This window comes from Phoenix dactylifera, unplaced genomic scaffold (assembly GCF_009389715.1).
Source record: "Phoenix dactylifera cultivar Barhee BC4 unplaced genomic scaffold, palm_55x_up_171113_PBpolish2nd_filt_p 000292F, whole genome shotgun sequence".
Taxonomy (NCBI): domain Eukaryota; kingdom Viridiplantae; phylum Streptophyta; class Magnoliopsida; order Arecales; family Arecaceae; genus Phoenix; species Phoenix dactylifera.
The window spans coordinates 309,066-321,731 of NW_024067772.1; the positions used below are offsets into that span (position 1 = coordinate 309,066).

At 44.3% G+C, this 12,666-nt stretch overlaps 1 protein-coding gene across 1 annotated transcript; it reads left to right on the plus strand.

The window, feature by feature from the left end:
• The first annotated feature begins 1,416 nt into the window (after positions 1–1,416).
• LOC120105463 (alanine and glycine-rich protein-like) lies at positions 1,417–9,994 on the plus strand. Its single transcript, XM_039117953.1, has 2 exons — positions 1,417–1,878; positions 9,821–9,994. The coding sequence occupies exons 1-2, from the start codon at positions 1,417–1,419 to the stop codon at positions 9,992–9,994; spliced, it is 636 nt and encodes a 211-aa protein (XP_038973881.1).
• Positions 9,995–12,666: the final 2,672 nt, after the last annotated feature.

Genomic DNA, 12,666 nt, shown 5'->3' on the forward strand with positions numbered 1-12,666 from the left:
CTCTCAATATCTGTCACTACCTCTTCCACAGTAGTGATGTGAAATGACTTGGTTGTACTTAGATCAATAGTCTCCCTTTGGAAATCATTTTGGACAAAATCTACTTCTATAGGTTCGTCTTCAAAGTCTTCTTCATAGTCTTCTATATTTGGTTCATAGACTTCTTCAATATATTCGACCTCTTGGCTCCTAACTTCTGGTTCAGTAATCAGGTAGGTCCTAATGGGACATTGGGATGCTATGTGGTCGAATTGTTGACACATTGAGCATTGGGTTTGGTGCCCAAGAAAATGGGAAAGGATTACAGGTGGTGCAACCAAACCGATTTTAGGTTGGGCTGCAACAGGGGCTGGCGGTGTAGGGGTCCTAGAATTTTGCATGAGTTCACGGATCTCTTGTGTGAATTCCTTGTATCCAGCCCGCATGGCAACGATTTGTTCCTTGATAGACCTCAAAATGTCGGAATTCATGGTAGCTACAGGGGTTTTAGGTTGACTGAGATAGTACTCCATATCACTACAGGTTGGCATGCAATGATGACACTGGGTGATGATGTGAAATGCAGTGTCACTAATGAAACCCTAATAACTATGATGTAGAACCAAATTTAATGCAGGACAACCTACTAATGCAATCTATTATGATTTCAGAAATCAGCAAGTCTTCACAAGAATAACTTAAAATTTAAATATTGCTGATTTTTACTTCGGTTATTCAGAATTAAGGATTAAGATTATTCAATTTAAGAAATTAGATTGCAATCAAGTAGTACAGTTGTTAAGAACCTAAAGTAATCTGATCGAATAATATCGAGAAACATCCTGTTACTAAGGTATGCTAATTTAATATCTAGATTTTTAAAGGCGAATAGAATGGGTTTGAAAGTAGGGGTTCTATATTCTAAATTTTGACAATAAAAATAAGTTTTCAAAATGTGGATATCATGCAAGAGAACCAGAACATAATTAAATGAACAAGCCAGAAAAAGTAGAAACCTATCACCTGTCGGAAAGTAGACGGCTAGAGTCGTTCGCTCGTGGCTTCTCAAGCAATGGAGACGTCGTTGGATGCAGCGCAGAAACTCAGTGGTGTTGATTGCTGAACTTAGACTGTTGCACGATTGAAGTGGACGCCGAGGAGAGATGACCGGCTAGCGGTTGAAGTTGTGGAGAGGAGATGCTGCTGGCGCACAAGTTGATAAAGAGCCTACTGAAGTTTGATGTGGGGACTGGTTGACCTTGGGTCCTCTGGAAGGGACTTCAGGGCGGGCCTGTTGCGGCCCGCAGGTAGAGGGGACTGGGGGTTGGGCCCGAAGGGGCCTGCAGCCTGATGGTCTCGAGGGCCTTGTCTGCAGGTCAAAGAGGGGGGAAGGGGTTCCAATGGGGTGAATGGGGATTTGGGTTTCAGGGAGGGGCGATGGGCGGTGAGGAGGATGGAGGAGCGCGTTGCAGCGGTGACGGTGGCGGATGGCGTAGTGGCGGCGAAGGGAGGGCGGAAGCTTCGGCGGCGGTGATGGTGAAGGCCGAGGGCGGTGGCCGCAGTCGGGGAAGCGCTGCGGTGGAGGTCTCGAGCGATGGCGGAAGGCGGACGGCTTGGCGGCGGACGATGGGGCGGCAAACCGCGGCGGAAGATGGAAGCGCCGACGTCGGAAACGGCACTGTGGTGGAGGCAGAAGCGGCGTGCGGTCAGGGGAAAAGGGCGCGGCGGAGGGTTCGGCGGGGAACTCAAGGCGGAGCGGCACCGGCGGACGCGGCGGAGACCTCGGCGGCGACGGGAGGCGGCTCGGGCTTGGGCGGCGCGGCTGGAACCAAGCGGCAGAGTGGCGGCGGCGCGACGGCGGAGGAGCGACGACTGCCACGACTCGGGGAAGACGAAGAGGTAACTTTTTTTTTCTTTCTTTCTTTCTTTTTTTTTTTTAAACCTTGGTTCCTGTCGGATTCGGGTTGTCGGGCGTGACCCGCTCTGATAACTCGTTAGTCCTCACGTGCAAGGAACGTGATTTTTTTTTTTTTTTGGGAACCGGGCTAACGGGTTACGAGTTAACGGGCTCGGTACTTACCCGTTAGGGCTTTCTTCAACCTCCCTATGGCTTCGGGCGGGCGTGCCGATAATCGTGGCGGCGGCTGCGGGCGGACGGAGGGCACAGCGGCGGCCGCGGGCTTGCGGCGACCGACGGCGACCGACCGCGGGACTCCACGGCGGCGGTCCCCTCTGCAGACATGACGCAGGCAGCCGGCCTCAGGCTTCCACGGGCGGCAACAGAGTGCCCGATGGTGGCGGAGCGCTCGGGGCACGCGGCGACACTTCGGAGGAGGCGGCGCTCGGCCTGGCGGTGGCGCGATGCAGTGGCGGTGGAGCGTGGGAGTGGTGGCCGCAAGCTTGGCGGCTGGCAGAACGGGGCCGTCGAACAGGGGTTTTCCCCTCTTTTTGTCTCTGATGAGAACCGAGAGGGAGGGAGGGACCTTCTCTCTCTCTTTTTTTTATATTTATTTATGAGCACCGAGAGATAGAGAGGAAAGGGGTGGTGGGCCGTGGGAAGTCGATGGAGAAGCAGTGTCGGGGAGGTGGAGGCGGTGGGGTGAGGCTGCGCAGCGGGGGTGGCGGTGGATTCAAGTGGCAGCAAGGGAAAAAGACGCTGTTTAGGGACCGGAACTTTGGCACAGAGGCAAAATCCGAGGCTCTGATACCAAGTTGATGCAGCACCAGTGTTGGGAAAGAGGAGAAGAAGAAAGAACAAGAGAAGGAGAAGGAAGAAGAGGTTGTAGAGACGCAGGAGGAATAGAGGAGGAGAGGAGAAAAAGAGAAGAAAGAACGTAGGGGGAAGAAAATTTCAAATTACTTCATTAAACTCTAATCATGAAAATAGTCCCTTTTATATAGGGCCCAAATACACAATTTGCATAAAACCCCCTTACACAAAAATAACTCCTAATAAGCCCACAAATAACACAAATAAGCCCTAAAATGCAAATGAACCCAGAAATAAAATAAATAAAATAAATATGCAAATAAACGGGCCTGACTCAATCCGGGGGCTCAGGATCATCTGGATGAAGGGCTCTGATGTCCCCATCAGATAGTTATGCAACACCCCCTACCTTCTTGCATTTCTTATCATGTAAATTTGGGCTAACTCTCTTCTTTCCTCTCTCCTAGATAGCATCAGATGCAAGGGTAGGGTTAACATTATCCATATCAGTGGAAAGGTCATCAATTTTATATGCAATAATATTAGGGTTCTCATCTGAGTCACCTAAGCCCTCAAACGTATCATTATTAACCCCATCCAACCTCTCATTTGCTCCAATTGTGTCCTAAACATCCTCTTGCATCGGTAAAGCTGGTGCCCAGGCCCCCTCCCTAGTGGCACTAATATCTCTGAATAACCTATCCAACTTCATGGCATGTTGCAGACCACATTCTCGGAACTTAGCTGCATCAGAAATCTCCTGCAAGTTAAGAATATATAGTTGTTAATAGTAGTTTATAAGTTAGTATAAAAAATCTTACAAACATCAAACTAGTATCATATGTACCTGCAATTTTTTTCTCACCATACATCCAGTGCATCTATTGTATTTCTAACAGGATCCCATCCAAGCTCTATTTCCATTTCCACCAATTTCATCCAAATGCTCCAATTTGTTTTCAGGTTATCCCACTTAATTTTAAATTTTTTTTAGTCATATTGATTTCCAATATTCTCATTGAATTTTTTAATTATATTGGCCCACCCTAGCTTATTGAAATGTGTTCTCGAGCGATCACCACCTTCAACTTCACCAATACATAGATCGATAAACTCTGCCATCAAATTGTCATTCCAAATGGCCTTCTTCTTCTTATCTTGGGTTGATGGACCAGCAAGGGTATGTTGGCTTTTCTTAGACATTTGTTCTTCTTACAATACAGCAACAAAGACATGAAATATTTTGTCAATCATAAGTCATGATTTCATCCATAATCATAAAGCACCCTGTAAAGCATATTTAAATATGTACAATTTACATATATATAGATTACATACATATATAATTTATTTACATATCCATTTCTTGTACATATTTAAATATGTACAATTTACATATATATATATATAGATTACATATATATAATTTACTTACATATCCATTTCTTGTACATAAATAAAATTACTCATGCATTCAAAAATATAATTAATAGGTAAATATTGCATAGATTCTATAGTGACCGCTAAAAGCAACAATTTACTACAGAATTCTAAAGATGTCAATTAAACTAATATTATATATATGAACTATCAACTTTACTTAAAAAATAAAAAAAAATAAAGTTTCATAAGAACCTACACATATTGAGCAATGACTTTGTAGACATAATGATCGATGTTGGAACTAGGATATTGAATGGACACATAAGGTCTTTATCATTAAAAAAAATATAAAAATAGTTTTATAATACTCTAAAGTAAGACATAATTTTGTAAAGAAATAACTTCTAAACTAATAGTAGAGACATAGCAAGACATAGCTTTCTAAGATAGAACTTAGAAACTATAGAAGAATTCTTCTGATATATCTAAAGGCATCGTGGTCTATGATTAAAATCGTGGTATACCGACCATGTTGTTATAGAGAGAAAATCTCTCTCTGTAACAGGATTGATCTCATGGTGTACCGTGGTCCGTATGATCAATTGGGAGATAAACAAAGAGAGCGAGAGAGAGTGGGTGGACCGTGATGTTGCAATGTCACGGTCCTCCATCACCCAGTCTCTCCCTCTCTATCTCTCTCTCATTTATCTGATGCCGACCATACTGAGAGGTGGACCGCGATGCCACAGACCAAGCTGAGAGGTGGACCGCAATGTCGCAGTCCATGATGAGAGGTCAGCATTTAGAGAAATAGAGAGAGGGATAGAGAGGGAGAGAGTGGGTAATGGAGGACAAGGGGAGAGAGGGGAAAAAGAAGATGAAGTGATAGCTTTGGAAGAATAGAACGAGTGATCAATGGAAGAGAGGGACGATGATGAGACTCCATCATGGATTGTTTCAAAAAAAATGGAGAACAAAGCTAAATTTTTTTTCTCAAACAAAAATCAAAACAATGGATAAATAAATGGAGAAAAAGGAATACCTTAATTAGAAGAAAGCCAAGGCCGATTAGGGTTTCTTATTTTCTTTATTGGAACTTCTACAAATTTTTATAATATAAAGAAATATTTTTTATAATTATAATATTTTATTATGGGTATTTTAGTCTAAAAAAAATTTATAAATCAAAACAGATTTCCGACGCATGCTAAAAGTACTTTTCTGAAGAAACTCCAAAATTTAGCTTTCTAGCAAAGCTAAAACAGCTTCCCAATTTTTTTACCAAATATCCTATTCCATCCAAAAGTATTCCACCAAAAGCTCTATCAAATGGAGCCTAAAGCCTAGCATTTTAGCTCTCTTGACCTTCTTTATGAGGGTACTTATTAGGGCCTTGCCCACCTTCTTCTCACTAGAATAAAAAAAAAAAAAATCTTCATTCGGCCTTGCCCTTCTCCTTCGCAAAAAATAGGAAAAAAACAGTCAATAGCGAAAATATAGGCTTAGTGAAAACTGGTTTACTCCACAACACCCACACCACCGCCCCCAACCCCGAGAAAAAAAAAATTGTGCAAGAACATTTCTAGACCCTATTTTGTTATTTCGGTAGCAACAAACTGCAGATTGACTATCACATCCTTCAGGGTAGTTCTATATACACCCCCCCTATTGCTCAGGACACCCCCCAAAAACCAAAAAAAAAATACCCAAACTAACCTTTAGTGTAATTACCATATTGCCCTTGAAATTTTCTCATACACCCCCCCTTCCTCCTCCTCCGTTTCGTTTTGAAAAGAAAAAAAAAAACCCCCCTCAAACCCCCCTTAAACCCCTCGATCCATTTACATCGTTTAGGCGATCTTTGAAGGAGATTTAAGCCCCATTCGAAGCATGGACAAGCAACTAGTGATTTGGGACGAAGAATCGGCCGCAAAGGTACGTGTTCCACCTTGTTTCGAAATTTTTTTTTTTCACGGTTCGTGCTCCGTTCGACACTGGATCGCCGAACAAAAGGCTTCTGTTCGGCTGCACAGTGCCGAACAGAAGCCTTCTGTTCGGCACTGTGCACCCGAACAGAAGCCTTCTGCTCGGTTGAGGGTTGCCGAACAGAAGGCTTCTGTTCGGCACTGTGCAGCCGAACAGAAGCCTTCTGGTGCCAAATCGCGTGCCGTGCTGAATTTTGTGCCGAACAGATCCTCTGATTCATTAATTCTTGGTGATAAATTATTTTATATGTAGGGCTATGCTACAACCGAATCGAGTATAATTGGATCAGAATTTGTACTGGATTACACAAGCGAATTTACAACTTACGAGGTATTATAATGTATTGTGCAATTTTGTAATAGTTTAGCGAGCTATTTTTACAACTGTGTACTTACATAAATTGTTTAATGTATAGATCTTCAAGAGTAGAGAGGACTTGTGTAATTGGTGTCGTGAAGCAGGGAGGCGAAATGGTTTTGTTGTTGTAATCAAATCATCCGATGCAGGTACCATTTCTAAGAAACCCAGAATTACGTTAGGTTGTGAGAGGGGTGGGACGTACCGAACCAAAAAAGAAAAGCGAATAAAGACTGCCTGTGGGACAAAGAAGTGTGGATGCCCTTTTGCATTAAGAGGAAAGAAATTGGATACTGCGGATGATTGGATATTACTGGTCGTATGTGGAGTGCACAATCATCCCGCTGCAGAGAATCTGGAGGGGCACTCATATGCAGGGAGATTATCTGAGCAGGAGACGGAATTGTTAGTGGATATGTCGAAGAGTTTGGTTCGTCCAAAGGACATATTATCCACATTGAAGGAAAGAGATGCCCTCAATGTTACGACTATCAAGACTATCTACAATGTACGTCAACGGTTTAAGGTTGCAGAGAAAGCCGGGAGGTCTGAAATGCAACATCTATTAGGTAAATTATCAGAGGCTAAATATATTGAGTGGCATAGGAATTGTACTAATACGGATGTTGTGCATGACTTATTTTGGGCACACCCTGGCAGCATTGATTTGTTCCGTGCATTTCCCCGTGTGTTGATAATGGATTGCACGTACAAGACGAATAGGTATCGTCTTCCGCTCTTAGAGATTGTGGGGGTGACATCTACTGACATGACATTTTCAGTTGCTTTTGTATACTTAAATTCTGAGGGGAAAAAAAGCTATACTTGGGCATTAGAGAGATTGCGCAGTGTCATAGCTGATGATGTTTTGCCTGAGTTGATTGTTACAGATAGAGACTTGGCTTTGATGAATGCAATTCATAAAGTATTTCCTACTGCTAGACATTTATTATGTAGATGGCATATTAGTAGGAATGTTTTGGCCAAGTGCAAAAAATTTTTCGAATTGAAGGAGAAATGGGATAAATTTATTATGAGTTGGAATGTACTAGTGCTGTCCTCCACGGAAGACGAGTATAATGATCGCCGGAGTGCACTGCAGAGAGAGTTCGGTACCTATCCAGATGCACTACAGTATGTGTTAGATACTTGGCTGAGCAAATACAAGGAAAGATTTGTTGCGGCGTGGACGGATACATGCAGGCACTACGGAAATGTGACGACAAATAGGTATCACAAATAAAGACTCATTTAATTTTAATTTGCCTCAATTCTTATATCTAACTTTCATTTGTTTACTAGGGTCGAGAGTGCACATGCAAAGCTCAAAAAGCAGCTTGGATCAAGCCAAGGAAGTTTCGAGTCATCTTGGACTAGAATAAATGGATTGATTGAGTTGCAGCACAGCTCCGTTAAAGCCTCATTGGAGAAGAGTTTATTGGTAGTGCAGCACAACTTCAAGCCAGCTGAATTCAAAGAGTTGCGAGGTTTCATATCTATAAGTGCGTTAAATCATGTCCTCGCCCAATCGAAACGAGCCAATTCAGTTGGGTTTGATGATTCAAATTGTGGGTGCGCTATTCGACGCACACATGGTATACCATGTGCTCACCAGATTGCGCGGTACAGGGTGGAAGGTCGGCCCATTCCTCTCGACTGCATAGATCCTCATTGGAGGAAACTTGATATTCTGCCTACCCCCCCCCCCCCCCCCCCCGTGCAGCCAATTCAGTTGAGTTGTGATGCAGAGTTAGATTTGATTGCGCTACGATTCAAGAAGTTAGATGGGGCTTCTCAATTGCAGATGATCAAGAAGTTACGAGAGATTGCAAGTCCAGATAGTACACCTCTTTTAGAGCCTGCAAAACGGAAGACTGGTTCACGTGGGCGCGCTTCAATGAAGGTTGATACGTCTACTCGACGTGACCCGTCTGCGTTTGAGTTGGTTCTATCTGGACAGGATAGTTATTCACCTGGTGTTGAGAAAGTTACCATCCGCAATCCATCTACTCAGATTCAAAAGAGGCGGCCCAAGCAAAAGGTAAGTACCAAATATTTATTTCCTTACAATAGGTATCACAACGTCTACGGGACGGTCCGTGCCGTGCCGGTATGTGATGTGCCGATACAGGACATGTCGGGACGTGCCGTGCCGAGATGTGCCGATACGGGACATGTCGGGACGTGCCGTGCCGAGATGTGCCGATACGGGACATGTCGGTACGTGCCGTGCCGAGATGTGCCGATACGGGACATGTCGGGACGTGCCGTGCCGTGCCGGTACGGGAAGTGCTGAGACGGATAACTATTTGGATATTTCTGCCATTGTTACATATTTTCTATCATTTGATATTATTTGCAGGTTTTTCGTACTAGAGCCCAGTCACATACGCCCATTATCTATATTGATGCTATTCCTTCTGCCTTGAGACCATACATCCAGCATATCAAGGATGTAAAAGCTGATGGGAATTGCGGATTTAGGGCAATAGCTGACTTACTGGGATTTGGAGAAGATGACTGGGTGCGTGTTAGGAAGGATTTATTGCAAGAGTTGCAATGTCATTCGGACCACTATCGCACATTATATGGTGTGGAAGGGACGATTGCTGAGATCACTCATGCATTATCATATTATGATGATTGTCCACCATATGACAGATGGATGACTATGCCGGACATGGGTCATCTTATAGCATCCTGCTATAATGTTGTCCTATACCATCTCTCGTTGCAACAATGTCTGACCTTCCTACCTCTCCGTTCTGTGCCAGTACCTCTTCTATCCCGCAAAGATATCGCTATCGGATTCGTAAATGGAAATCATTTTGTTGAGGTACTACGTTCACAACACTTGCGAATATTTAATTTTGCTTATTTAATTTTGCTTATTTATAATTTTGTAGCTATTAATATTTTCTTATTTCTAATTTTGAAGGTGTTCTTGTTGCCGGGACATCCCGTTCCGCCAGTAGCGACCAACTGGCGAAAATATCATCTTCCTTGTGCTACCGGATGGGAAAATTCATATGAAGCACGGATTCAACAGTTCAAAGAGAGCATCTCACCTAATGTTATAACTAGCGAGACAGTAGAGTTAGATTGATTCTTTATATATGTACAATTTTTGAAAGTTGTAAATTTTTTTGGGCTCTTAGAGTCATGTACTGTGAAACTCCATCATCAATATAAATCAAAAAATATCTGTCTTCGCATTTTTCGGGTATTGGGGGTGCTGAGGTGGCTCTCCATCAGCTGGGAATATATATGAAGACTGTTGTTTCCGTTGAGATTTCAGATGTAAACAGAAACATACTTAAGAGCTGGTGGGAGCAATCCTAGCACACAGGGGAACTAATAGACCTTTCTGATGTACAAGAACTTAACGGTGACAAGCTTGAGCAGATGATTAACACATTTGGTGGGTTTGATCTGGTTATTGGTGGAAGTCCATGTAATAATCTTTCAGGTAGCAACCGCTATAGTCGTGATGGGCTGGAGGGTAAACATTCATCTCTTGTTTATGATTATTTTCGCATCTTAGACCTTGTGAAGTGTATCATGGGGAAGAACTTCTGATTGCACCATCTCACTTTCTTGTTTTTGGGTCAGTGAATCTAGTTGTATGTTAGCTATGTATTTAAATGTTTGCCTTTGATGATTGAGGCGGATTTTCTGATAAGCAACAGTTATGTTAGCTATGTATTTAAAATGTTGAAAGATCATGAGGATGTTCTCTGTGAAACTCCATCATCAATATAAATCAAAAAATATCTGTCTTCGCATTGTCCGATTGATTGTTATGTGCACTGTTATATTTGTGTAAAATAGAACGGGCCAGGCTTTACAAAGATTACACGTAAATGTACCAAAAATATATATTTTTCATTAATATCAAAGGCTTTACAAAGATTACAAAGGCTCCATCATCAATCCCTATGACGCCATCGTCGACGCGTGTACTGCTGTACGTCCGAATGAGAGGGTGCTGGATCCGAATGAGAGGGTGCTGTACTCGGGCCAGGCTCATCACCCAGAAGTACCTGATGCATCTGAGAAATAGCATCAAATAGGTGCCCGGCACCTAGTGACGTAGCCTCTGAGGGACCCATCCGTACAATGTCGGTACTGATACCGAGTGCAGCTGCATTACGCCGCCGGTGCATGTCAGCATCATCATGACCTCCCCTAGCTCCAGAATGAGTACTCGAGCGCAGATGAGGAGGCTGAACTGCAACGTGCGTGATACGGAGATACCACTCCATGTATCCCGGTACGCTGTCTGATGGCCGGGTAACTGGGTGGCTCCTGCTCGCCTGGCTCAGCACGTGGTCCTCCCACCGCTCCCAAAGCTGATCCATATAGGAGTAATGTATCCGGTACGAGCCTGCTGTGGAACCTCTGTTGGCTCGCGTAGGGGCTAGTGGCGCTCGAGGGATGGTCTGAATACGACCAAACTGTCTAAGAACCCTTTCTGGATGATAGGGTTCTACGATATCAAGGCACTTGATGGAGCCACTAAAAAATGCGATATCAATATATGGGCGATCTCCCCGAAGCCGATGATGGGGATCCCAAATAACCTGCAAAACAAAAGATCCATTTCAGTTTTATACTATATCGCATATTAAAAGTACTGACAAACACAAGCAAATGGTAATATGATACGTACCTCATCGATGCTCAAAAGGTCCAATGACTCACGTAGAACCACTAAATGGTCCATCGTGGTACGGGATGGAGTACCGGGCATCCAGCGGTGCACGCGGGGACTGGCATCAGTATACTCGAGCGACGGGTGAGGACTGAGTGCTGGAAAATGCTCATAAATCCATGCCTGCAGAAGCGTCATATAACTACTGATCTGTCTCACTGATGACCTCGACGCAATCCCCAACTGCCGATACAAATATGCTAAGGCAGCTGTACCCCAGGCATATGTGCTCACCCTATCCAGATCCCGCAGTAAACACAGATACGCTATAGGCACCCTGGTCCCACTCTTATCAGCAAAGAGTGTGCAGCCTAACAAAAATAACAAATAGGCTCGTGCTGCACACTCTATCCTCTGCTGGCTGTCTCTATCAGATACAGAGTGAAACTGAGTCCTCAGCCACTCCATCCTCACAGACTGACCGCGCGATGACAGTACCTCCTGACGCGCGTCTCCAGCTGACACCCCCAACAACTCCACAAGTAGCTCCTCAGCATCCCGATCACTCATCCTCTCAGGAGAAACTGCTACTGAGGCACCTGCGACAGGAATCCCTAAAATGGCGGATACATCATCCAACGTGATAGTGATCTCGCCAAATGGTATATGGAAGGTGTTCGTCTCGGGCTGCCATCTCTCTACGAAGCCCGAAATCAGAATCTTATCGGTAAATCGATAAGAGCACTGTACTAACTCTATGAGGCCCGACTGCCTCAATAGTGCTTTGAACCTGGTATTTGGTTGGTTTGAAGACCACCACTTCCATTCACCAACCTTGGCAGTATGGTTCATGCACTTTAGTGGAGCCCGTTCCTGTAATATAAATGTATAATTACTACTACTTTATAAAACATCAATAAACAAAATATAATGCTATAACAAATAAACAATACCTGTTGCCTCCAGATGGAAGCTGCTATATGCGTCCTGAAACTGATCAGGACGGACTCATCCTCTGGACCTCCTGGACATGGTCCAACGGACTCATCGTCTTCGCCCCTAGCGGGCATATCATCATGCTCTGACTCAGGAGAGTCCGATGGCATATGAGCAGACTCGGGAGAAGCAATCCTAGCACAACGTCTCCTAGCTGACGCCGTAGGTCTAACTCTGGCGGGACGGGGATCCATGTCTGAAAATATAGAAATTCAATGTTAGGCTATATCAAAGAAAATAATTCAATTGCATACATAAATGTTCGGCACAAAATTCAGCACGGCACGCGATTTGGCACTAGAAGCCTTCTGTTCGGCTGCACAGTGCCGGACAGAAGGATTCTGTTCGGCTGCACAGAGCCGGACAGAAGGATTCTGTTCGGCTGCACAGAGCCGGACAGAAGGATTCTGTTCGGCTGCACAGAGCCGGACAGAACCCTTCTGTTCGGCACTGTGCAGCCGAACAGAAGGCTTCTGTTCGGCACTGTGCAGCCGAACAGAAGGCTTCTGTTCGGTTGAGGGTTGCCGAACAGAAGGCTTCTGTTCGGCACTCTTCAGCCGAGGGTTGCCGAACAGAAGGCTTCTGTTCGGCACTCTTCAGC

Excerpts from the sequence above, each read along its gene's own strand:
- LOC120105463 (XM_039117953.1), top strand. The coding sequence starts at position 1,417 with ATGGGCGGTGAGGAGGATGGAGGAGCGCGTTGCAGCGGTGACGGTGGC. Across the intron at positions 1,879-9,820 it reads GACTCGGGGAAGACGAAGAG|ATGATTAACACATTTGGTGG; the intron begins GTAACTTTTTTT and ends AAGCTTGAGCAG.